Genomic DNA, 24,083 nt, shown 5'->3' on the forward strand with positions numbered 1-24,083 from the left:
GAAAGTACCTTGGTGACCTATCCAGCAGAAGCAAATTTGACCATGTTGGTCGGGCTGCACAGACCATCCACTGTCACGAACAGAGGGGCTGATTTCTTTGGCATTATTCAATTTGCCTGCTTTCTGGAGGCCCAAGAGAGGACGACTTGTAGCCTGAAAGATCGAGGACGACCTTTTGTACTACGATGCCGGGCTCCAGTAGCCAAAGTGACAATTTGTGAGCGCCAGCAGGTAGACTGATCGAGGAAATCGATTGCCACCCTCCCGAGATAACGGCGTCTGTCCATCCACTTGGCAAGGTTCCCATTGGCGTATTGGGCACGGGCTGAACCGACATTATGCTTCCATTATCAATAGAAAAAGCATATCTCAAGGGACGACTGGGATCGTGATTGAGGGATGACCCGAGCGAAACGATCAACCTTGCTGTTTTTGGGGAGCTGAAGGAGTAAAAGGAATATGTAAGCTTGGGTCCGGATGATGTTGTTTGCGAATCTGCCGTCACTGGCCAGAGCTTCACTCCTGACAGTGTCCGTCCGTAGCCTGGAATCGTCACATAGGATAGCCCGTTCTTGGTCTCGGAATTCTGGTAATGCTCTGCTTCAATGGAAACAACTCCGTTCGACTCGATAAAGCCATTGAAACCAGTCGGCACAATTGTCTTGTTCACTGGCAAATGCGCTGTGGTTGCCCAAGTCCTGGTAGCATTTGTCGCTTGGACTCGAAGCCCAACCCAAGTCAGCCCGTCCGGTGCGGCATTCCAATCGACAGAGATGAGGCATCGCACATCAGACATGCCTCCAGGTGAAGATAATACGCCACTGGAGTTGTCAACCCGAACAAATGATTCATTCGCAGTCACTTTGTAGGAAAAGGTCTGGTTGTCCCGAGTATAAACGTCCAAGTATCGGATCTCGGTGGGGCCCATGTATGGATCCATCGACAAGAGGTAACGCTCGGGATCACCGGGCGCACTGAGGGCGCTTCCCTGTACGGAAACGCCCATTGGCCCCGACTTTGGAACGTTGGATTGACCATGAAAACTCACGTTTGGCATGGTATTGGCCACGGGATCATTCCAGCTCGTGTAACCAATATGTACTTGGTCGGCGAAATGATTCCACTTGCCGCCGTTCAATTGGTTGTAGCGTTTAGTAATTACCTGGTCTTGCCGGAACAGATCTTGCACATCAAGCGCAAGCTGATTGGTGCTGGTTCGTCGTTGTTGCAAGGTCCAGGCGTTTAGGTTCGCCTTGATGTAGAGCTCGACAACAGTCTTGCCTGCCAACACCGGATGCAATACCATTTGGAAGAATGGAGTACGGCGAGCTTGATCAAAGCCGTCATATACACTTTGCGCCAATGCTAGGAGCTCTGTCCACTCCTCCAAAACTCGCTCTGCCTCGTCATAGTGGGCAGTACTGAATGCAAAGGGGGTTTGGCTTAGAAGTTCGTATTTCCTACGAACTATTAATCTTCCGTAAGTTGTAAATATCTGTGCCGTGCTAGCAGCTACCTCGGGACCGAATTCGCGAGTAGCCCATCGAACTATCCAGTCATTTGTGGCTTCCGGTGTCGCAAAGTTGGACATGTCGTATGCCATGTCCAGGAAGTGAGTCGTTGGAACCTCCTGAGTTTCGTTAGTGAAATGACAAATCTATGCTATTCAGGTCAATAACGTACCAGAGCTTTGATGTCACCAATATTTGCAATCCAGACTTGATTCGCACCTCTCTCGTAGGCCAGATGCATTTGTTCCCAAGTCTTGACAAGCTGAATCGAATTGATCCATTTGTAACTCCGCGGGGATCCGACATAATCGAAATGATAGTACACCCCGGCGCCTCCCGCACGACCCGTCTCGTTGGCCAAAGGGACCCTCAGCAGGTTCCCGACGTTGTCATCTGTCCAAAGTAGGCTGATGCTCTCTGGTACCGCCATGCCGGCTTGATAGTAACCGCCTACTTCCTGCAGCGGGAGTTAGAAAGTAATCAAAATACAGGAACCAAGATTCCAGGGGACATCAATACCTTGTAAAGGACCCAAGTTTGCGGGACGTCCTCCAGATTGCTCACACCCAATACGTCTTCCAACACAGATTGCTGAACACCAATTACTTCTTCAAGAGCGCTGGATGTCAGATCTGGTGATGCAGCATCACCGTCGCCCCGCATACCCATCGTGTATATGGTTTCCCACCCCTTTGCCCGCTCAACACCGCCTTTGAAGAAGTCGGTAATGTTGTCCTTGTTCGTGCCCCAATCCCATGTACCGCTAAGATTTGTATGCTGCTCAGCATACGGCCTTGCCATGGGTTCGTGATGACTCGTACCCATGACAAGACCCCAGTCGTTTGCAGTTGGTCCATTCGCGAGATCATCGACATAAAATGAAGCACTCCACATTGCAGGCCAGATGTAATTGGCCTTCAAGCGTAGACAGAGCTCAAAGAAGAGCTTGTAGAACTCGTTTGTGAAACCATACCCACTGGCGCTTTTCTTGAAACGGGCGTTTACCCATGCAGTCAATGCTGGTGCTTCGTCATTGATGAAAACGCCTCGATATTTGACAGAGGGTGGGCCTTGAACTTTAGGCGTTTCCGTCACCCAGATGCCAGTCTTGGTCTTGATCGAGACATCGGCCCACCAGTACCAAGGGGAAACACCAATAGTCTCGGATATGTCGTAAAGTCCAAAAATCGCGCCTCGTTGGTCACTCCCGGCAACGACCAATGCCCAAGGCAATCCGGCAACAGGGTCCCTTATCAGGGTGGAGGTATATGACTCCCACAATCCATCAATTTGAGAGGCGTCAAGCTTGCCAGAGGAAACGAGGCCGTCTATCAGGGTTGAATTGCCTACAGAACCAGCGATAATGACAGGCCTCGACGCATCAACATTGCTTGGTAAAGTCTCCAGAAGCTTGACGGTTCCGTTCGTTCCGGTAACGCGGCCAAAGTCTATTGCAATGTCGTAAGCGGTTCTCGAGACTCCATTGTAGTCATTGGACGCGATCCATATCTCCGGTGCAAGGCCGTTGCCAGCAAGTTTCTCGGTGTTTGCACTCTCCGTGAAAGTCAGAAGGTCGGCAAGTGTAGGGCAACTGCAAAGACCGACGATGATCGTCAAAAATACGTGGAGAAGCGCCATGACCAAAAGCTTTTCTTTTTTGATTACTCCTGGTAGGAAAGATTTTCGAGTTCAATGAATAAGATGAACGCTATAGGACGCGCAATTCGATCAAAGGGTAGGATCAAGTTCAACTAATACAACAGTGACTATACCATACCTATCATATCTTTTCACAAATACTCCGTCAACTAGGTCTGGCGCCAATGATTTCTCCGTCGTCCAAAAGTTATGACGAGGCGAATTCAGGCTAATTAGGTTAATGTAATCACAGACTAGATAGATGCTGACTTCTTGTCCAGTATGAGCCGGCATACGACTCTATAGCACCAAAGTTCCGCAGATCTCATACGTAGAGCCAATCCTACTTCATACACGATAAGCGGTAATAGTGTATAATAGCCGTCACACGAACTTTGTGAGTAGTGATGACTATGCACTACTGCATTAGTATTACTAACATACCTAGCTAGCAACGGCTATGACTTTATGTTGTATAGATACATGGTTACAGCAGATTGAAGAATGTGGCGCTGCCCACAAGCCTCAGCCTTCTCATGCCGGATAATCATGACGGTAGTACGATCGACATCCATTTCTGCGAAAATGTGCATTGCCCCGGAAGGATGTACTGTCCCTTGACTTTGCAAGAAAAACACAGTTGTAATTGGTGGATTAATTATAGGTTCGGTTCTCCAATATCCCCGCTTTGACAGGGACAAACTGATTGTTTCATTATTTGACAAGGTCAGTGCCAAAGGCCTACGGGTACACGGAAAGTTGTTGGCAGGGGTGAGTTCACCAATACCCTGCGTACCGAGGTGTTCAACAATCTCGTGCTTCTTGAAGGACAAGACGGTGCCAAGATAAATCTTGCCAAGCAAGCCACAACCATACCAATACTATGCTAACCATAATAAGCCTTTCTAATTTAGGCTAAATCTCTATAACCTTCCAGTAATGTCACATTGGCAGGACTCCCAAGTCTGAATATACTGCAATCCGTTTCTTTTAGTTGGCTACTAGGTAGGTTGATCATCGTATACGCTCAGCCAATTATGTTTTGTTATTACATGTATAATTTTCCATATTGCAAAGGTATATATCGGCGTAGCTTTGTTTGTTTTGAAAACCTATTGTGCAATCAAGACAACACCATAGTATACTCAGTTGATCATTCCTTGAAATACAAACTTTGAGCATCATGCAGCTTCATTTGCAAGTTTGCAGATTCACTGCTTACGCTTTGACTCTGCTTTTGCTGGCAGAAGTTACGCAAGTCCATGCAGAGTTTGCTTGTTTCAACAAACTCCAGAAACTTTTTGTTTTGTAAGTTTGCATGTCAAGATTTTCTTCAGCCTATGATCAGCTTTATAAACGTATTCAGCGAACATCTATTGACAATTATAGTGGTGATTCCTATTCTAGAATTTCATTCAATGCGACAGGTCCGCAGCCGTCAGTGTCCAATCCCTATGGAAACAACGGAAGCACAAGTGCCAACGGTCCCAATTGGGTCAACTATATCACTGGTACATACAACGAGTCCTTGATATTGACCTATGATTTCGCGTTGAGTGGCGCAGTGGTCAACAATTCGATCGTATCATCCAATACCAGACCTGATCTGGTCAACGAGTTCAAAGTCAATTTTGTGGGAGCCTATGGCAATGCCTCTGGCCTTTTCAACCCTGAGCGCAGCATATTTGCATTTTGGTTTGGTATCAACGACGTGAACATTTCATACAATAGCAGAGGTCGCGATACGTATGCGGAGATTATGGCGTCGTACCACGAGTTGGTGCTTCAGCTGTATGGCATTGGGGCTCGCAACTTTCTCTTTCTCTATGTGCCTCCACTACAGAGGGCTCCGGTCATTGCATCTGGAAGTAATGCAAGTACCAACATCCCCTTGATGGAAACAGCTGTCCGAGAGTTCAATTCCCGCATCTACAACATGACTCAAACGCTTCAAACTGAGCTATCGGATGCGACCGTATTCCTCCATGACTCATACGCCACTTTCGACAAAGTCATTGACAATCCCGGGTCGAGTCAAGAGACTGCTCTACTCCGAGATACAAAGAATTACTGTACCTCGTACGCAGGGTGAGTTATTGCTTTCAACGTTTGATTCGAGACACTTGATTTGCTGACAATGCCCCTACTGGGTGCTCAGGGGAACGCAAAACATTGACGATCACTATGATAGCTGTACTTATGCTGTCAATCAATACTTTTGGTTGAACAACCTTCATCCAACTTATCCAATTCATCAGCTGCTAGGCCATGAAATTGTTTCGATGCTGAAGGAAGGGAAGTCATTATAGCTTTGAGTTATCAATGTCGGACGACTGGGATTGACGACCCCAAAGATGTACACCATGGCAAAGATCTATTGTTGCGATTTCTATCCAAGGATGTTCTGGCAACAGATCGCAATCTCATATACCTGAATAATTAGTCGCCACGGCTCTGCTGTGCTTTGAAGTGCGTGCAACTCGATTTGTCTTGTCGTCGCTGAACTCCACTATCTGCGTTGATATTTAGGTATATTCCCAATCCCGCTCACATCACTCATTGCCGACCAGACACATAAAGAATGGATCAAAGATGCAACAACATACAACACTGGGGATTCCCAAACATTACCGACGTAAGTACTGTTCTAGTAGCCAAAAAAGGGAGGGGACATGGTCAAGGAAAGGGACGGTCAAGAAAACGGAGGAAGACAAGGTGGCCAAGGCGGAAATATTTAGTGCTATTATCCTATGGATAACCATTGAATTAAAACTAAAATTCTTTCGCCCTTCACTGAATAAGCTTTGCGCCTTGTGCGCGGACCAAATGTGCTCGTTCACTAATGTATCATCCTGATTACTAATTCATGGCACCGGCGGGAGCTTATAACCAAAGTATGTAGGTAGATGCAGGAGCGGAAGTTGCCATGCCAGGAGACTTTCCAGCTATCTACTGACAAACATTTCAAAGCCATTGCGCGAGTGAATTATGCAGCCTATCACAGGTATGATTTGGTGTCAGGTTAGCAGCAGATGCCATCGCAGTTTTGCGCCATTTTTTGAAATTAGTTTTCTGAAGCATTGAGAATCCCGTCGCTCTTTATCGCTATTATATCAGGGGAGAATTGCAAAAGACCACCGCACGATGTGCTGAGGGCCTCGTAGGATGACTAATAATTTGTAAAGTCTTGCTTTTGGCTGAATTACATACTTTAGACAAACCATTTGTTCGGACTTGGGGATGGTCCTTATGCTTGCATGACTTCCTCCATTAAGGATGCAGTTACAACACTTGGGCTCATAGGACTAGTAAGCTGGACTAGTCTCGGAAACCATCATCCAAGTTGGTCGACCGGACGAGATAGCCGCACAAGAAAGTTCGAGAAGACTGAGGTCTAATTACGCCAGCACGGATTCCAGCTCTCACACAGAATTCACATCACATGCGGTGCGTACCACGACATGTTGATCATTACCCTGCCTTATGTAATAGTTATTTGCGCTTCGCAGCTCAAGATTGTCTGTGATTATTCAAACATTAAGGACTTAAGTTCTTTAATGGCTTTTCAGTCTTCATGGACTCAAACATAATCCACGTGATCACATGCTGCAGAAGTCCTCCGCGATACTTCAAACTTGCAATATGACTAACGAACACTTTACGCTAACTTAGCCTGGCGTGGCAGGTACCATAAATAAGATAGCTCTGATGCAGGGAAGAGCTGAGGGAAGCGAATGTATACTGCTTCAGCAATATGATCATGGCCTGACCAGGTCCACGTTTTTTTCCAAAGCAGCGTTACCTGCACAAGCTCACCAAGTCATGCTCGTGCCTCAGTAAGACAAGCCTTTCTTATATTTCAAGTACGCATTAAATTATTCCGATTCTCCATTCATTGCTACTTTGCAATTTAATAAGGCTCGCGCTAGACTATATGAAGCTGAATGCATAATAGCGTTGGATTTCTTTATTAACTTTAGCCATCATTTTCATGTGAAGAAGCCTCGTGCCAAGCAATTATAGCCTAACAGTTACCAGTAAGAGTGACATGTAAAGATGCGCCACGGAGGTTGATCGTTGGCGTCGGCATTTGCAGCTGCAGAAAAGACGTCCGCTTAAAGTGCCTTTATTTCGTGCTTAAACCTTCTAAAAAAAAAAAAGCCCAGTTGTAATAAGAAGGACCGACTGCAAGACGTATCACGTAACATAGCCGGGTAAGTCTCAAGCTTCGTACTACGAAAAACTGTAACGCCTCGACATCAAGCCGACTTTGAAGCAGCTTGGTACTTTGTTTCTGAGTTCAGCAAGCCTTTACACAGCTTGAGACGTGAACATCACTTTTAACATATGGCTTGATTAAAGCTGTCCTCGTAACATCTGTCAAAATGTAGTAATAAGTGGAGCGCTTTTCCACACATGTATATATCTTTGACCATCCAGCCTCTGTTGGATGTGAACAACTCAACTAATACATCAACTATGACCCATACATATCATATCTTTTCACAACATCGTTGTATACCTGTATAAACTCTTGGACTACCTTGAGACTCTTGTGCGTTGTTTGTATTCTACTCACTCCCACTCTAACGCATTCGCAAGCCATGGCCACGTTCACTGCCGAGGACGTACCGCTTATCCACCGAACCCGATCTAGGTGCAAAGTCTGTAATGATCTCGACAGTCGAGGTCATGAGTGCAGTAGGAAAGCTTCCCTACAATTGGAGATCGAATTCTCTTCCCTCAAGGACGACTGCGATTACTGTCAATTATTGAGGTCGATGATTGTCCATTTCGCAAACTATGGAGTAAAATATATGATGATCTTCTTGCAAGAAGGGAGGCCTACAAGAGTTATCTGTGTCCCTGATGAACAGGACTCATCTCCATCCTCACCTACCTCCCCAACAGACCAGGGAGAAGCCTGGTTTGATGAAACATGTTTCTTCTTCTATTCTGATCAAAGGGTAAGGACCAAAATCCAGTATAGACCCATAAATTGAGATTAAATTGCATATCCAGTCATCTGCTCTGCCGTCACTTGGTACTTGCCAACCGTACGCGAAAGCTATTACTATAGAAACGGCTGTCGCGTTCGTTAATGAACGTTTGAAGGATTGCTTGGAAAAACATGACGGCTGTCCGGGAGAGGAAGTTACATCACTTCCGACCAGAGTGCTCCATATCGGAACCGACGATGATGACAGCATCAGATTAGTTGAGTCCAAAGGAATGTGGTCAGTGATTTCAATTCAGTCTTGCCCCATTAGTGAATGTCACTTTACAGAGAGCCCAGCCTGAAAATCAGCCCATCTATCGCTGTCGAGAGGCACTCGCTAACTCTTTGGAAACATTAGGGGACGATACGTCACTTTGAGCCATTGCTGGGGCGGGAAGCAACCATTTAAAACCACCCAGTCCACCATTACGGAGATGATGACAGCCGTTGATGCCCAGGCCTTGCCAGCTGTATTTCAACAAGCCATTTCGATTGCGCGAAAGCTAAGAGTCCAATATATTTGGATCGACTCTCTTTGTATCGTCCAAGATAACAAGCAGGATTGGGAGTTGGAATCATCCAAAATGTGCGACTATTACGAGAACTCCTACCTCACGATTGCCACAGCCGCCTCGCCGAATTGCGATGTCCCGTTTCTACGTCCCAAGGAGGAGAAATGGCGGCCCGTTAAGTTTGCCCTTGGTGGAAAAGAGAAAAATGGAGAGACCATCAATGCTCAACGATCACCTTACACTCCTAAAGAACAAGGAATTTTGTTCACGCGCGCATGGGCATGGCAAGAAGCTGCTCTATCGAGTCGAACTATCTACTTCACTCCTTCAGAGCTTATCTGGGAATGCCGAGAGCATGTGTTGCCTCAACGATACCTACCTGACCTGGATATATCTGAAAAGCTCGAGTTTTCTAAACGATTATCAATGATCGAGACCATGACGTTTGATGGAGATAACATATCTCACCTGTGGGATTTAGTAGGCACGCTAGTAAGCGCCTACTCATCGCGTCGCCTAACTGTCCCAACCGATAAACTGCCAGCCCTGAGTGGCGTTGCGTCCAGAATCCAGAAAATGACGAATAGTCGCTATGTTGCCGGCTTGTGGGAAGATAACCTCATCTATGATCTTTGCTGGAGTATACATTTCCAGCCTCTTCAATATGTACCACCAACATATGTGGCACCGTCATGGTCCTGGGCATCAATTACACAAGCCGCATATGCTGAAATATCACAAACCCGCGTGATATTCGAATCCCAATTCACTGTCCTGGAAACTCACACAGAGGTCGACGGATTAAACCCCTTTGGGAGGGTGTCTAAGGGACATGTTCTGGTCCGGGGAAGATGCGCCTATGTTGAGCTTGGATGTGACAACCCTTTTCAGACGCAGGGCTACACCATTAGCCGACTTGACGACAAGGAAGATAAGTGTGCCTTCCTACCTGACTGTGTGCTTCAGGCCACTTTGGATCCGTCTGGTGATTCAATACTTTCTCGAGCGCGAAATGGCCAAGATGTGTCCAAGTTCAAAGTGGAGGCTCTCTGCCTGTACTTGGGTGTGTCAACGCTTCGCAATGAGTTGGACATAAGAACGCGATACGGGTTGATCCTGGGACCTTCAGAGGAGGAAGGTGGATCCTTCTGTCGGCTTGGTTTCGTTTTCTTTCATGGTGACTGTACTGATCTTTTTCAAGAGTCCTCTGAGAAAGAATTTAGAATAATCTAGATGTTGTCGGGTTTGAGTGTTGGATCCGTTATTACCTGAAACTGAGCGCCTACTGTCAGTGAGCCAATTGAGTTCAGATTACTGCTACTTGTGCTTAGTTTGGTCTTTTGTTGTCTTGTACGCATGTTGCGTTTTTGAGCACAATGGTAAAATGCAGTAGGATGAAAGAGGTAGGTACTACTGTTTCCAATATCCAGATTACTGCAAAGAAGACTGTAAATGGGACTGCAAAGAGGAATAACACAACAGCAGCAGCGAACATGCGATCCAGACAACGTCATTCGAGACGAGACAGGAGCAGTCATGAGTTAATAAATTGGAGCATATATATCGTGTATTATCTTGTATCGGTCTCATCTGAGGTCTGAATTACAAACACTGCGTCATCAGGTCAATCATCTACTGTGTTATTTTCTGCATTCAAATAAGCGCTTCCCGTCCTTGAACGACAGTTGGACATGATGTCTACAAAAAAGAACTCATGTACAGTGCCATACTATAGACGGCTGGACACATCGTGTGCGCCCTCAAGCCTACGCGCAGGAAGACGATGGACGAAGCCATACTCGTTGCCGGCATTCTTCTCCTTCGAGGGGCTGCGGCCAATGTACGCACCGTAGAAGGATGGTCGTGTTGAGATGAACGAGGTTATGGTGAGTGAAGTGATTGATTAGTTGGTTGAGTATCTGTACGTATCTATGGGAGTAGAGAAAGGTATATGTATCTACTGTCTATAGTGGAGCATGAAGCCCGAAAAGAAGGAGGCTGGGCTCCTATTTCAACAGGTCGCCGCCGCACTGCCTGCCTGACCGCCTTGGTGATGGCAATGTCGGCTAGCTTGCTCGGGAACTGGTGGCACACGGCGCAGATGCCGAGGCTCTGTTTAAATACTCCCGTGTCTTTACGTTGGATGCAATTCGACGGCATAACCTCTGGGGGTTTCGAATGAAAGGATATGTCAAGAAATACTTAGAATAACCGGTACGCTTCTGTTTTAAGAAACGTAGCATGCCTTTCATCTTCATCCTGGGCCGGGCCTTTTCCCACCAAAAGGTTGACTTGGTCGGGGAATTATATCTATCAGGCCGAATAGTTCTTATCCGATCTGCGAGAAACGCCGAGGATCTTTAAGGACTCCTGAATCTCGGAAAGCTTTCTCCACTGTGTTTCGACATCAGGCAGTTTTGCCATAGAGTGGAGATTGAAGAATAGGACAGCAGAGGGGCGAACTCAACTGCTCTGAGCTCTGACCTGCTGAAAGTAAGCAGGCACTATGGCAGCTTCGCTGCCTGAAGTTCACAAGCTACTCCAGTCAAAGGACGGGTTGTCGAGACACAAAATTGTACGTGATGACTAACAATTCTTTCAATACTTGATGTTGTACATGTCTACATTGCCTATTTCGTTGATTACAATGGCTTAGCCAGCGGCCCCTCGAATAAGCCCTAGCTCAGAAAAATGTAAGTACCTGCTCAGCCCAACTCGGTTGTGAAACGCAATTGGAGATGACCACCCAGCCACCGAGGCAAGGGGTTGATTGGGCAGACGTGCATAGACGTCTATGCAGCTGACTTCACCGAAATTCCCTTCCCCACCCCAACGAGCAAAATGCCCAAGGCAAGCCTCGTGTCAAATCTATCTACATATCCCCGCCTCGATTGCCTTTTCCCTCTCTTCTATTCAATGTCAGCCTAGTCACAGCGTTCAGATCCGCAGCATGAGCTCCTCCCACCGGATCTAGTTTCTCGAGGGAAGAATGACTTTGATAGTAATATCCGAAATATTTCTGGCCGCTCCCCGCCATGGCTGACCCTCTATCGGCGGCGGCATCCGTGGCTGGGCTGGTGTCCCTCGGACTGCAAGTTTCCAGTGGCATCATCAAGTATATTGATGCGGTCAAGTCCCGGGATGAGGAACTCACTCACATTCGAAAGAAGAATGATATTCTCCTAAGTGTCATTGAGGCGATTCAGCGGTCTTGTTCAAGCTCAAGGACTCAATATCCTCAATCAACTGCCGCTGTGACACAAACATTCCAGTTGTGCGATACGCAACTCAAGGCTCTGGATAGCCTTCTAGCAGGATTAACCAACGGGAGTCTGAACCCCAGTACCCATACCAAAGTGAGGGATTTGGGTCGAAAAGTCAAGTACCCGTTTAGACGGGAGCAGGTCAAAGCATTAACATCCACCCTTGATCAAGCCATTGCAACTCTGCAGCTCGCTGTGCAAGGCCTAGAATTGTGAGTCAATTTCTTATCAACTTAGATTATATCTGCTCACATGCGACTAGGGACGTGTCTCAACAAAACAATGACAAGCTGAATACCTTGCAAACGGACCTGCTGACCACGTCGGCCGCAGTGCGGTCAGGCCACAATGATGTAATTCTGACAATTTCCATGCTTTTGAGCACTCCTAATAATGTTCTCAGATTCAAAATATCATCAAGGAACTGGGCCTCCAGACCGAGTCCCAGACCTTGAGACTATCTGCAACATTCACCCAAAGCGCTGGCTCGCTGCGTCAGGATGCCGTGGCTATTCAAGGGTCCCTAGAGACTTCGATTCGGCCAATCGTCACAGGTGTCCACCAGCTTGATGTCAATCAGTGCCTCCATCAGTCAACGCTTGATGCGATACAACGAGCTAACCAGTCTTACCAAACAAATCTCAACCAGAGACTCAATCGTATCGAGAAACTTCTACTTGAGAGTGCCTTTGGGGGAGCTGAAACTCCTGAGAACCAATCTGTTGGAAACTTTCAAAATTCCAAGTCACACAAGCAGATAATGCGGAGGATCGTTGCAAAGCCTCAAAGCCTCAGAGACGTTTGTGATGCATTCGAGCTGGAAGCGAACAACGAAGCTCATGACACACACCGGACTTTGGCATTATCAGCAGGTTACGCTACCACGGACTCAGCGCGCTCGATTGATGACCTAAGTAACCGCTATAAATGCAATTGCAATGCACGAATCAGACACCAACAGCAGGGGACATGGCTAGGGCCATTTGGTTTCTTTCACAGAACAGAGTCCATGGCGCATCTACCCGATTGTCCTGTGGCTGAGTTTCCAGCAATAGGTGCCCCCAATGAAGTTGGTGTCCGCCTTCTAGGGCTTCGGAACCTTCTAGGAGGCGCAATCACATTGTCATTCAAGTTGAGCTCGGGTGCAGGCGGCTTCAGTATAAGCCCAGGCTTCACTTATTACCCGACCGTTGATGAGCGCAATGAACCAGCTTTCCGAATCCTCTCGCTAATGAGGACCGTATCATTGGATTTCGACTCTTTGGGAGTGTTGGAACATGTTGGTCAATACAAAGATTTCATGAATAGGGCTAAAGTTAAGTTGAAGGAGCTGTTCAGAAACGGCAAATCGAGTTTTTTAGTCGTCAACTCCCAAAACCGCAACCTGATTCACGCTTTGCTGGCAGTTGTAAGTTTCCCTTCTTTATAATCACTGTTACTCTCAACCCTTTGAACAAACCACGAAGACTAGAGGTATATATCTAATTAGGTACATTTACGACTATAGCTTACGTTCGATGATCGAAATATGTCCGAGCACTGCGATGATTACCTTTGTGATCTTTTAGAGTTCTTCAAGTATCATCAAGTCCCTTTGATGGAGTACGATATAAATGGCCGGTAAGTCATTATTTACCAAGGAGATCGACGATTCGAAGTGCTTATAGGTAAAAAGCACACCTTTAGGTTATGTCGCTAACTGGACGGGGTCACTATCGACGAGAACCGTGGAAACGTTGTTAACGTCTGCCACAGACGTCCGACACATGTATGTGCCCAATTACGCAACAGGAAATCAATTGTATAGCTGGGCTTTCTGTGAGATCGACCATGTAGACCTTTTGACTCAATCGCCATTACTTGCTGAAGGTTTGAAAAACCCACATCCTCAATATGAGTGTTCTAACAGAATGACAGCATTCGGCTGTGGGCCTCTGACTCAAGCTACACTTGCAGACAATCTAAGTGAAGTACAACGAATACTCGAAAACAATGCACGGGCATTGGAGGAGCGAGATCTCTACGGCAGAAGCCCGTTGCATTTCGCTGGAGCCAGACCAAAGATACTCAGGTATTTACTCAAGGTCGCAAACATCGATCAATTGAATGCAGTATGCACCACTGGACAATCCACGCTGGATTATGCCGTGATTCTAAGCAGAACACTCTGTCGTTCTACAGATCCTGAGCGAAGGTGCTCTAGATGCAATTGTGCGGATTGCGTCATTATGCTCCTAAATGCTGGATGTTCCGTTCGAAATTCTACCATAACTGAACTCTTGAATGGAACGATAAGATGCGGGAGCAGGGTCCTTCGACAAGCGAAACAAAGACGCGAAAATCTCATGAAGCTGGCCGTGAAGAATGTACCAAACTGTGTCGCACAGTATAACCTTCAAAGTCAAGAAGTTTTGGACTAGCTTTTGCTACGAGATCGAGGGGTATATGTACCCCGCGCCCTGGAAACAGGAAAAGGCAACCCCGGTACATACTCAAATGAATTTCGGTATGCATACTCACCAGAATCCTTGTATGCAGGCGCACTGAGTCCAAGGGACGCCAATTATTCCTACCGGATCGGATTCATTGATACAGACCCACAACCACCACAAGATTTACCCATTTGGAGGCACGCACTAAGGCTGGACTATTTACTGTGGCTCATCGACCATGGGGTTGACATGTCCAGGAGATTGAAGCGACAGTCAAACGAGATTTGCAACGCTCATTGTATTTTGGCTAATGTTGGACAATACCTCCATCGCTGGGAGACGGGGTATCCAAACGGATCGGAGCGTTCTGATATTGAAAAATTGCTGCGCCGATGCAACGAAGCCAACATTGCTGACAGCTGTCGGTGCCCTTGTTCGCCTGGAGGATGTACACCTCAGACATCTATGCTGAAGTCTTTCGCGAATTATCCTTCGTCGAAAGACTACTTACTTCTGGAATTTCAGCCATATATAGAGATGTTTGATAGGCCTTGGAGCTTAGAGGATCATATGAGAGCCATCAGATTCTTCACCTTTGACGCGTTGGAGCTCACCCATAGCTGTTGTGATCAGAATTGGGATTTGAGTGATATCGATGAGGCGGAGGAGGAAGAAGATTCATTTATGCTCGGCTTGTTCGATGAGCTTGTATTAGAGTTTGAGGATCACTTCCGTTCTATACCAGAGGGACATTCGTATCTTGGCTTCTGGATGTCAATTTGGAAAGTTAGAATTGAAGAGGTCTGGAAAATTCTTGACGCAAGGGCCCTGACCAAAGAGGAGATTGAAGGAGCTATCAACCTAGGAGTGGTGTGGGATCATAGCCCTAGACGAAAGGTGCAAAGGGGACCGGATATTTGGTTCAGTAAACTAGATGAGATTGATTAGGTAGTGTGCTCAAGTCACATATTTCCTGTCGAAATTGCTCTACTGAGATTGATTGATTTACATTGATTAAATTGATTTCACGCGCAACCATGAATGTAAACACACTATAATTGCTGTTCGCTTTCCATGAAAGCTTAGGCTTTGCCACTGAATCTTAGTAAAACCTCTACTCTTTTTAATGACTGCTAATACATGACCCTAGTGGCATGCTACCTACCTAGGTAGTCAATCTCCGCTAGCCTTCGACGCGAGAGGTAAATATATCAAGATCACAATTCAAACCTAAAGCTACTCCAACACTCCCATGATTTTCTGCGAGCCAGAATCTTTGGGAGAAGGGGAGGTTATTTAATATATATATGTCGTGGAGATTTTAGGACCGAACGTCTCTGTTTAGATGAACGAGGTTATGGTGAGTGAAGTGATAGATTAGTTGGTTGAGTATCTGTACGTGTCTATGGGAGTAAAGAAAGGTATATGTATGTAGTATATAGTGGAGCATGAAGCCCGAAATGAAGGAGGCTGGGCTCCTATTTCAACACTCTCCCTAGCATCTTCGACGCATCGAGCTCGCCAAAGCGACAACGGCACAATGAGGGCGCAACCAAACGAGTGCTGTCCTGGAGGCTGGCATACTCGAGGTTGCAAGTTGTTCAGGGGGTTATGGGTGATCCTAGCGTTGCCAAAGACTCGCCAATTCAATGCCACCTGACCATAGGTTATAGTACTATGCACGAACGGATGCAGAGATGATTCATTTCACCAGAGTAAGAGCCCGCAAATGAGCTGATAAGTTATGATATGACGACTCTGCAATAATGAGAGAAGTGGTGATACTAGCAACAAGTCCGATTCTTTCCGCATCCACGGTCCTGTAACATGGTCCTTATAATCCCATTAAAAATCATCACATTGACCGAAAACACCATTCTTGCCCCCAAAGCCTTGATAGTAGACATTTCATAGTACATCCATACCTAATCGCAGTCAACTCTGAACGAAGCGTAAGGGATGTCGTGACATTTTCCGTCCACCGGGATGTTGGCATGTGAGCCGTCACAATTGACCTGCGACCACGTGCTGACGCGACAGTTGTACCCCGTGGCCTTGATGGAATGTGTGGCTTTCTTCCTCGTGGTGCAATCCCCGTGGGCATGGCCCGGAGGTCGCGGGTCAGGGTCAACGTAAGCATGGCAGGAATGATCACCAAACATCTGAACGTTGACGTAATGGTCACGAGGCTCGTGCTGAGGTTTGATATTTGGGGCCGCAGAGACGGTTGCGGATAAGAGCGTAACGAAAGTGATGGAAGGAAAATACATCTTGATTTGCTATTTGGTGTAAACGTCGAGTATTCTTTATTGAGTTTCGCAGTGTATTATCGAGAGTGCTCAATATGCTCTGTCTCGATGTGATGAATTGAAATTCAAACGACCAATACTCTTGACACGAATACATTCCATTTATATATCATCCTTTTTTTTTTTCAGGTCACACAGAACAGCAAAGAGGATAGGAAGAACTTTTGGATCATCAGCTCAGGCCAAAAGTCCTCCATGGTGGATTGAATTGTGCGCACTTTTCTGCCGATCAGCTTACTTGAAAGACACCCACCCGTCCGATCAGCTTACTTTTAAGACACCCGTCCGGGAGTTCTTTCTTTACTTCAACGTTCTCAAGTCGTACCTAGATTATCTGCATCAAATATGTGTCACTTGCTCTAAAACTTCACAACTTTGCTGTGTCCATTCTTTTCTGAGCTCGTACACTTGAATTTTGTATATTTCTCCCGCCTCGAAGTGCTCAATGTACTATTCCAGAAGTATATCCGACGCGAAAACCACCAAGACTCGCAGACATGTTGCCTTTCATGCGTACCAGAAAGCAAAAGCTTGGTGAGCCATGAGTGGCACAGGAGTGTTACTATTGTAGGCGATGCTTTGAGACACTCAGCTTATGCTCGTTTCAGTTCTCCGCTGACGGTAGCACAAATTTTAGTCTCCCTCTTGAGATTGGATTTGGGTATGGTGCCGATTAAACGGATGACGTGATTTTTGTTGCAACATCATTGAGAGACAGCTTAATGTCAGTCAATGATTCCCAGTTCCGGAGGCTACGACCCTCGAGTAAGCAACACGGCACTGCATCGTTCAGGAGTATGATTCCGGCAATGGTGAAAATCACCACGAATTTAGCAAGAAGTTGATAACGCATCCAGTAATGACTTCAAGCTCAATGGTTAAGCCCTGACACAACCCCCTCCGATATGTATTCAAGCAGGATCGATTACGGACCGATCCATCACCTTCCAAGGCTCCGGTCGGCAGTACGAGCTTGCCGAGTTTTGGTCCTGAAGCGTAAAGCCTCATCGCAGATTCGAGCTGAGAAAACCCAAGACTTCCCGGACTTGGGTTCATGTAGGCCGCCAGGCACCGCACCAAAGATGTACAGCTTCGCCAGATCACACGGATGTGGTCTGGCCAGCTCGCGAGTCACGCGTCTTGTAGCTTCACACTTTGCACAGGGGCCAAGTTGCGATAGTAATACTAGCAAGAAGGGAGATGGCGTGTATCGCAGTTCTGTCCAAAGACCCACACTCTACATTCAAAAAACCACTTTGTGGGTAAGAATCAATCTCTATTTGGGCGGTAGATCTCATATATAACAACTGGCAAAATTAGAAAGAAAGCAGAGCAAAAAAACATACAACACCGAGGATTCCCCAGTCGTCACCGACCTGAGTACTGATTCGGCCGTCACCAGTTTGACTAGGGCAGAGCGGACGGGATGCCGTATATTCTAGTGCGTATGGTCGTATGTGCTTGTACTGTTAAGCAGAATAGATTATATCCCAAGAGTCCAAGGCTGCCACGCTTATAGGTACTCTAGACAAACCTTTCGACCTAAATAACTGGCGCATCTGTAACTTTTACCATCATGCCTTCTTCGATCCATAGCCCATAACTGTTTGTTCGCTGTATCGGGTTTATCGGGTTGATGAGCTCGAAATCAAAGTGACGGAAAAGCTTTGAAGACACGTCAGTAAACTTGAACTTGACCACCCCGGAGTGGGAGGCAGGTAGGTTCAAACTTTTTTCTAGCGTCACCGGGCCTTCTTACCTCAAAGTATATCTTGGACAATTCCATAAAGGCAACCGTCTTTCCTGCACACTGCCAACGACCATAGCCAAAGACAAGCTCGACATCTCGCTCCATCCGCAGTCTGATTGCCGCGTCTCCCAAGTTTTCCGCGTCCAAGAATCTCTCGGGCCGGAAACTGGCTGCATCGGCACCAAAGAGATCCGGGTTGAGTAGCATGGCCGAGACGTTGGTACCGACGCCTGTGCCGGGTGGGATAAACTTGCCGCAAATGTGCTCGCCTTCTTTCGAGGTAACGCGAGCGTGGATGCCGGGAGCTGGGGCGCGCATGCGTAGGCCTTCGAAAATCACTGCCTGTTGTTTCATCAATGTGTTTAGTAAACTTTCTATCTTGTCATGACCGTGGAGAAAATCAAGCTCACTCGTAAATAAGGCAAGACCATGGCTTCCTTTTGTGTAATTGGACAAGACGCGCTGCCCTGCAAGACTGCTTGTCGTACAGTGTTCTTGAGTGTCTGATAGACTCTTGGATTCGTCATCAGGTGGAGCATGGTGTAGTGGATGACACTGGATGTGGTGTCGGACCCGGTAGCAATCATGAACGTTGCCTCATCGCGACATTCTTCAAAGCTCATCCCGTGTCGCATAAAAGCGCCAAGCATATCCTTTTGCGCGTCGGCACTTTGCTCGAACCGCTTCGTAACCGATTCTCGAGCGATTCTGCAAGTATGAACACGGATCAGCTTCCCAACGTGATGAATATGCAATCAGAGACTCATGCTTGGGTAGACGTACCGCCTAAGCAGCCCTACGCCCTGGCTATCATCTAAACGGGTCGTGTAACTCAATGTGAGAGAAATCGCATCATATAGCCACGAAGGAATATAAGACAAGAATGATCCAAAAGGTAGAAAACCTTGCAACTCGGTGATGAATCCCGACACATCTGCATCGTGTTGCAGACAGCCAAACGCTTCGCCGAATGCCACTTTGGTAATGACGTCCAACGTAAAGTAAGTCGAGAAATTGGCCATGTCCAATGGTCGAAACAAGCTCTTCTGCTGATCATTGACTTGATCCCCCGTGTTGCCCCCGGTTGAAGTAGAAAGGTATTTATGGCGTAAAAGGTCAATAGCGGCCTGGATCTGTTCATTGATGCTGGTTTCGATGGACGGGGCTTCACGTCCGCTGTACCCGGCGGCTGCCTTGGACTTGTACTCATCGTGGGCTCTTGGATGCAACAGCGTAAACAGGGTGTCTATGCCAGCTTCGAATCTCGCTCGGCGATACCACTCGTCTTTCCAACATGTGCTGCGGGCGCTCGCCATTCGTCGAATCGTCTTTGGATCGCTAGTCGTAACCAGGTTGGGTGCAACCCGTACCAATTGCCCATATTTCTCGTCGAGATGGATCCACAAGTCGTTATTTTGTCCTTTGAGAGAGGTAAAGGCAAGCCAAAAAGATGATAGAGCTGCTTGAGAGGGACCTGGAATATGACGGAGACGATACCACGAGTGTAGATTAGTCCAGATACAAGCAATCAATCCGCACAACGCTATAGGCAGTACAAGCCTTTGCAGTAGACCATCATCAAGATTCATCATTGCAGCTTGCATTCTACTATTCGTTGTCAATTTCTTGTTCTTTATTCGACAATCCTAGTGACAAAAGTCAGGCTTTTCATTAAATATAAACTAGGGCTCAAGACCATCAAGACCGGCTATAATGATGTCGCATCTCGTCAATGATTGCCTTACGGCACAAGCGTGTCAGTAGTGCGCACAGACGGGCCGGACAATTCGGACAAGTTGGGACCGGCGAACAAGGATGGACGACATGTATACTTGACTCCCTGTCGATATACTTGTGCAATGCGTATAGGCCCCTAAACCCCAATCAAAGGCTAAAACTTGGGTTGTTGGAGATTTGCTTATCTGCAGATCCCGCACAACTCGGCCAAGTGACTAGACTCCGCTGACTAATCCTTGGAGCTTGGAAAGGCCATCTCAATGGCGAAAGGGCGAGATCTCTTGTACACCTCGATCCACACGGAATGCCACCAAAGATTCGTGCCCAACGTCATTGCACTCTGGCAAATCATGAATCTATGGTTGTATATGCTGGAACCAAAGTTTCATTCTAATAACAAATAAACGTCATGACGATGATCTTGAACGACCGCGGACAGAACCCCATTAGAATATACACAATCTGAAAAAAAAGTATCTTCTTGAAACTGAATTTTTAAACAGCGCGAGCACTTGATGACCTGATGTGGCTAGGTTGTACTGATCCGCTGGTCGACAGCCTGATCTCTCAATGGTTGTTGGCTTTGAATTATATTACATGTCCAGGTATGTGAGTGGCTGTATTATGGGGCCAGCAGTGTGTTGGTAAGGAGAGCTGCACATATTGTCAGCAGCTTACTTATATGGCTGCTGTCCTTTGAAAGGATTAGATAAAAACCAAAAGAAAAACAAAAAGAAATTCCCAAACTCTGGGATTCGAACCCAGGTCTTCCATCCCCGAAAGGCCAGTTCCGGACCTATAGCCTTTCCTGGTGCCTACAGATATGCTACCACTACACCAAGTCGGGGTTCATTATTAAAAGTCTCTTCTCAATCTTCACATAATGACTAAGAATCAAACCTTGCAGCCAAATTAATGACTAGAACAGACTGTAAAACCTTTTATGCATTATTTATTAGCTCAACCCAGAGCCCTATTCAAGGTGTTAACGTGCATTAGCTACAGCCATTTACCAGAGGAGGCTTGGAATACCATTCTTTTGCGCCAGTCTTCTGAAATCCTACATCATAACTGTTAAATGGTAGCACTACTAAGCAATGTTTCCCATCTACCACCAAAGTACCACTGGTTTCATTCAGGATCACCGAGCCATTTATTGTCCCAGTAGCCTCTCATTTATGGACCAGCTGGTGGCACATTAGATTACAATGACTTTATTCATTCAGCCCTAGAGAAACTATTATTGCCCCAGCGGTTTTTTGAACCGTACAGCGGGTGACGATAGTACTGCAAGATCCATTCGATCACCAGTACCAGCACACTTCTGAACTGTTTCTGAGCCCGTGGCAGCAGTAAGAATACCCGCAGACCACCATACCATCACCACTTGCCGCCCATCACCTGTTTATAAGACAGCTTTGGGCTCTCACCTACATCAGCTTCGCTGGCTCCCTGGCCCCCAACCTCTACACCACCAAGCTTTATACTCCTACATGTTGCTTGCAAATAGCCAATGTTACAATCACCATGATGGCCTCCCATTTTCAGCCTCCCGCCAGCCAACAGCAGATCAAATTGATTGAGAAGGAATTTGGCACTATCGATATGGACTCGAGCAAGCTATCAGACGCCAGAAGCAGTCAACGCAAGTGCATCGACCGGCTCCGTCAGCAGCTCTCCGACCAAAGCAGGTCAACGATCTCAAGAACCTGGTCCACGAACAAAAGCAGACTATCGAGAGCTCTCGCAGCAGCTCCTATCATCCGTACTAGCCCGAATTTTCACGGTTAGACGGACCTAGCGATAGTGTTTCTCGTTGTTTGATACCAGGAACCCACCCTTTAAGCATAGTCGGCGCCAAAAGAAACGTCGTGGTCAACGCCATTCTTCCAAGCGCTCCCCGACTGTGGACAACCCCACCAACGGTTACATTCAGCAGCCTACTGCCACGGCCTGTAGTAATGTAGGTGGCAATGAACCTAAAAGTATAGCACCTTCCCGTTCACCTATTACAGATAACATGTCCTACCTTGCAACGCTCCTTGCGCACGCCGCATAATATGCTGTCCAGTCCCCAAGAGGGATGTGGCGGGGCCAGGTCAGGGGCCCCCTCACCCTTGTCCCACCCCCAAACTGACCTTGGGTCCCCACAGCGTATGCACATCTTGGAGATCTTCGATCTTCCCAGGGACCTGGGTACCCTTGGAAAGCGATTTTGCCAATACATGATCTAGATGGACATATTGACCGCCCAGGACTGCTGGACTCCAGTCATAGCGCGTTGCAGGGAATCATTAGCAGCATCAGCAGCCCTAGGTACTCGGGCTCACTACACTGATATGTTTTCTCGAATATAAAAGCAGCCACTCGCCGCCCAAAATTCTTGTCCAAGTCATGCCTTTCATAGCACCAAGATCGTTGTCCTTATCACTCTCACCCTTCAATTACATATTATGGACAGCAACCAGCACACAGCCGGCGCCATCCGCGTGCTGGAGCTAGGCAGGCAAATGTTTATGAATGAAGCTACTCGCGGCGACGACAATACACTGTGGGACACAATGGGAGCCTGTATCCGAGGACTGACCCGCCGATTTGCTTCCCGGTCAGGAGGTGACGACAGGCCCATGGAAGCCACCGTGGCGGAGTTGCATAACATCTGGTTCATGTTCACTCTGGCTGCCTCCAATATCGACGCAGATCATCCGGCACAGGACCGCCTCACCAGGACCATCCTCTGGGCACGGGAGACTGGCGTCTTGACTGCTACCAAAGGTGCTGCGACGGAAGCGATCACCACCTCTGATGGACGGATCTGGGTGGATCTACCCTTTCTCGTCGACGACGTCCGCACTGCCTGGGAGAAGGCGATGATTTCGACAGAGGACGGGGCTGCAGCCAAGGCCCGCAACCTAGCCGCAGGTATCGCTCGCCTTGCCGGGCTTGGGCTTCGCAACGATGCATTCACAGCTTGCGGGCTGGACATAATCGAACGATCACTAGAAAAGGAGCCATCCGGGCCATTCACTCCTCTTCAGCTCCTTGCCATGGTCGAAGTCTGGTTACGCTACGCGGGGGACAAGCTCTTTACTCTCACTAGTGAGCATCATACTTTTGGTACGCGCTGGGACGGGACTGAGACTGGGGCCTCCGTGACTGAAGCTGAGGATGATGATGCGAGAATAAATGTTCTCACCAGGGCAAGAGTTTTAACCTGGGACCGGCGGCTCCTAGAATTAAAATCCAACGATGATGCAGATGTTTCTGCTGCTGCTGAGCGTTGTCGACACATGATGCAGTGGTGCTGCCTCTGTCTGTACGGAAAGGGGATCGAACCATGGGTAGAGGATGAAATCCCCGAGCCTTGATCTTTACATTTACTTGAGGAGCACGGTGTATATGAATCGTGTAAACGAGCAGTATTATCTATCTGCCACATTCATTATGGACACGGAATGGACACGGACCATGCTCGTAGTATACATGCCTGATTGTGAGATGACGGATGAAAGGTCTCTATTACTTGTCTGCGCTGTACACAGTACGGCACTGATCAGCATTATAGCGTACAGATAGATGCGTGGGGTTACCGGACTTTAGCCGGGGTCGCGCCCAATCACGCGACTGTACATATACGGCTCCTATATTCATCTAAATGTTTGGTAATCATTGTCGCTGATCTCATTTTCTACAATTATTGAGCTAACGAAGTAAGATGCAAATCGCTCAACATTTGTCGAAACCCAAACTCGGCTTTGTCAAACTCCTGGGAACAGCATTTCGCTGGCCAAGAGATCAACATTAGACTGCAAGCGGGTCGCAGACAGGGCCCATCCCCGCATCTTGATGTCGGATGAAGTGCACTGAGTGTTGACGACTTTTTCTCCTGAATGATTCAAATCGATAACCATACTAATCCAGCGTGATTGACA

At 47.2% G+C, this 24,083-nt stretch overlaps 6 protein-coding genes across 6 annotated transcripts; 4 read left to right on the forward strand and 2 right to left on the reverse strand.

Annotated features, from left to right (window-relative positions):
- Positions 1-103: 103 nt before the first annotated feature.
- Positions 104-3,149, reverse strand: PFICI_00949 (uncharacterized protein; the record flags this gene model as incomplete). Its single annotated transcript, XM_007829530.1, has 3 exons — positions 104-1,630; positions 1,684-1,968; positions 2,031-3,149. The coding sequence occupies 3 exons, from the start codon at positions 3,147-3,149 to the stop codon at positions 104-106; spliced, it is 2,931 nt and encodes a 976-aa protein (XP_007827721.1).
- A 1,183-nt stretch (positions 3,150-4,332) lies between these two features.
- PFICI_00950 (uncharacterized protein) lies at positions 4,333-5,241 on the forward strand (the record flags this gene model as incomplete). Its single annotated transcript, XM_007829531.1, has 2 exons — positions 4,333-4,457; positions 4,539-5,241. 2 exons carry the CDS (start codon positions 4,333-4,335, stop codon positions 5,239-5,241), a joined length of 828 nt encoding a protein of 275 aa, XP_007827722.1.
- Positions 5,242-8,585: 3,344 nt separating this feature from the next.
- Positions 8,586-9,893, forward strand: PFICI_00951 (uncharacterized protein; the record flags this gene model as incomplete). The annotated part of the gene is made up of 1 exon (XM_007829532.1): positions 8,586-9,893. One exon carries the CDS (start codon positions 8,586-8,588, stop codon positions 9,891-9,893), a length of 1,308 nt encoding a protein of 435 aa, XP_007827723.1.
- Positions 9,894-11,695: 1,802 nt separating this feature from the next.
- Positions 11,696-15,303, forward strand: PFICI_00952 (uncharacterized protein; the record flags this gene model as incomplete). Its single annotated transcript, XM_007829533.1, has 8 exons — positions 11,696-12,135; positions 12,186-12,276; positions 12,327-13,331; positions 13,431-13,543; positions 13,833-14,034; positions 14,105-14,145; positions 14,311-14,429; positions 14,462-15,303. The coding sequence occupies 8 exons, from the start codon at positions 11,696-11,698 to the stop codon at positions 15,301-15,303; spliced, it is 2,853 nt and encodes a 950-aa protein (XP_007827724.1).
- Positions 15,304-18,206: 2,903 nt separating this feature from the next.
- PFICI_00953 (uncharacterized protein) lies at positions 18,207-20,003 on the reverse strand (the record flags this gene model as incomplete). Its single annotated transcript, XM_007829534.1, has 4 exons — positions 18,207-18,329; positions 18,424-18,756; positions 18,825-19,122; positions 19,198-20,003. The coding sequence occupies 4 exons, from the start codon at positions 20,001-20,003 to the stop codon at positions 18,207-18,209; spliced, it is 1,560 nt and encodes a 519-aa protein (XP_007827725.1).
- Positions 20,004-22,604: 2,601 nt separating this feature from the next.
- PFICI_00954 (uncharacterized protein) lies at positions 22,605-23,519 on the forward strand (the record flags this gene model as incomplete). The annotated part of the gene is made up of 1 exon (XM_007829535.1): positions 22,605-23,519. The coding sequence occupies one exon, from the start codon at positions 22,605-22,607 to the stop codon at positions 23,517-23,519; it is 915 nt and encodes a 304-aa protein (XP_007827726.1).
- Positions 23,520-24,083: the final 564 nt, after the last annotated feature.

This window comes from Pestalotiopsis fici (assembly GCF_000516985.1).
Source record: "Pestalotiopsis fici W106-1 unplaced genomic scaffold PFICI_Scf_1, whole genome shotgun sequence".
In the NCBI taxonomy this organism is placed as follows: domain Eukaryota; kingdom Fungi; phylum Ascomycota; class Sordariomycetes; order Amphisphaeriales; family Sporocadaceae; genus Pestalotiopsis; species Pestalotiopsis fici.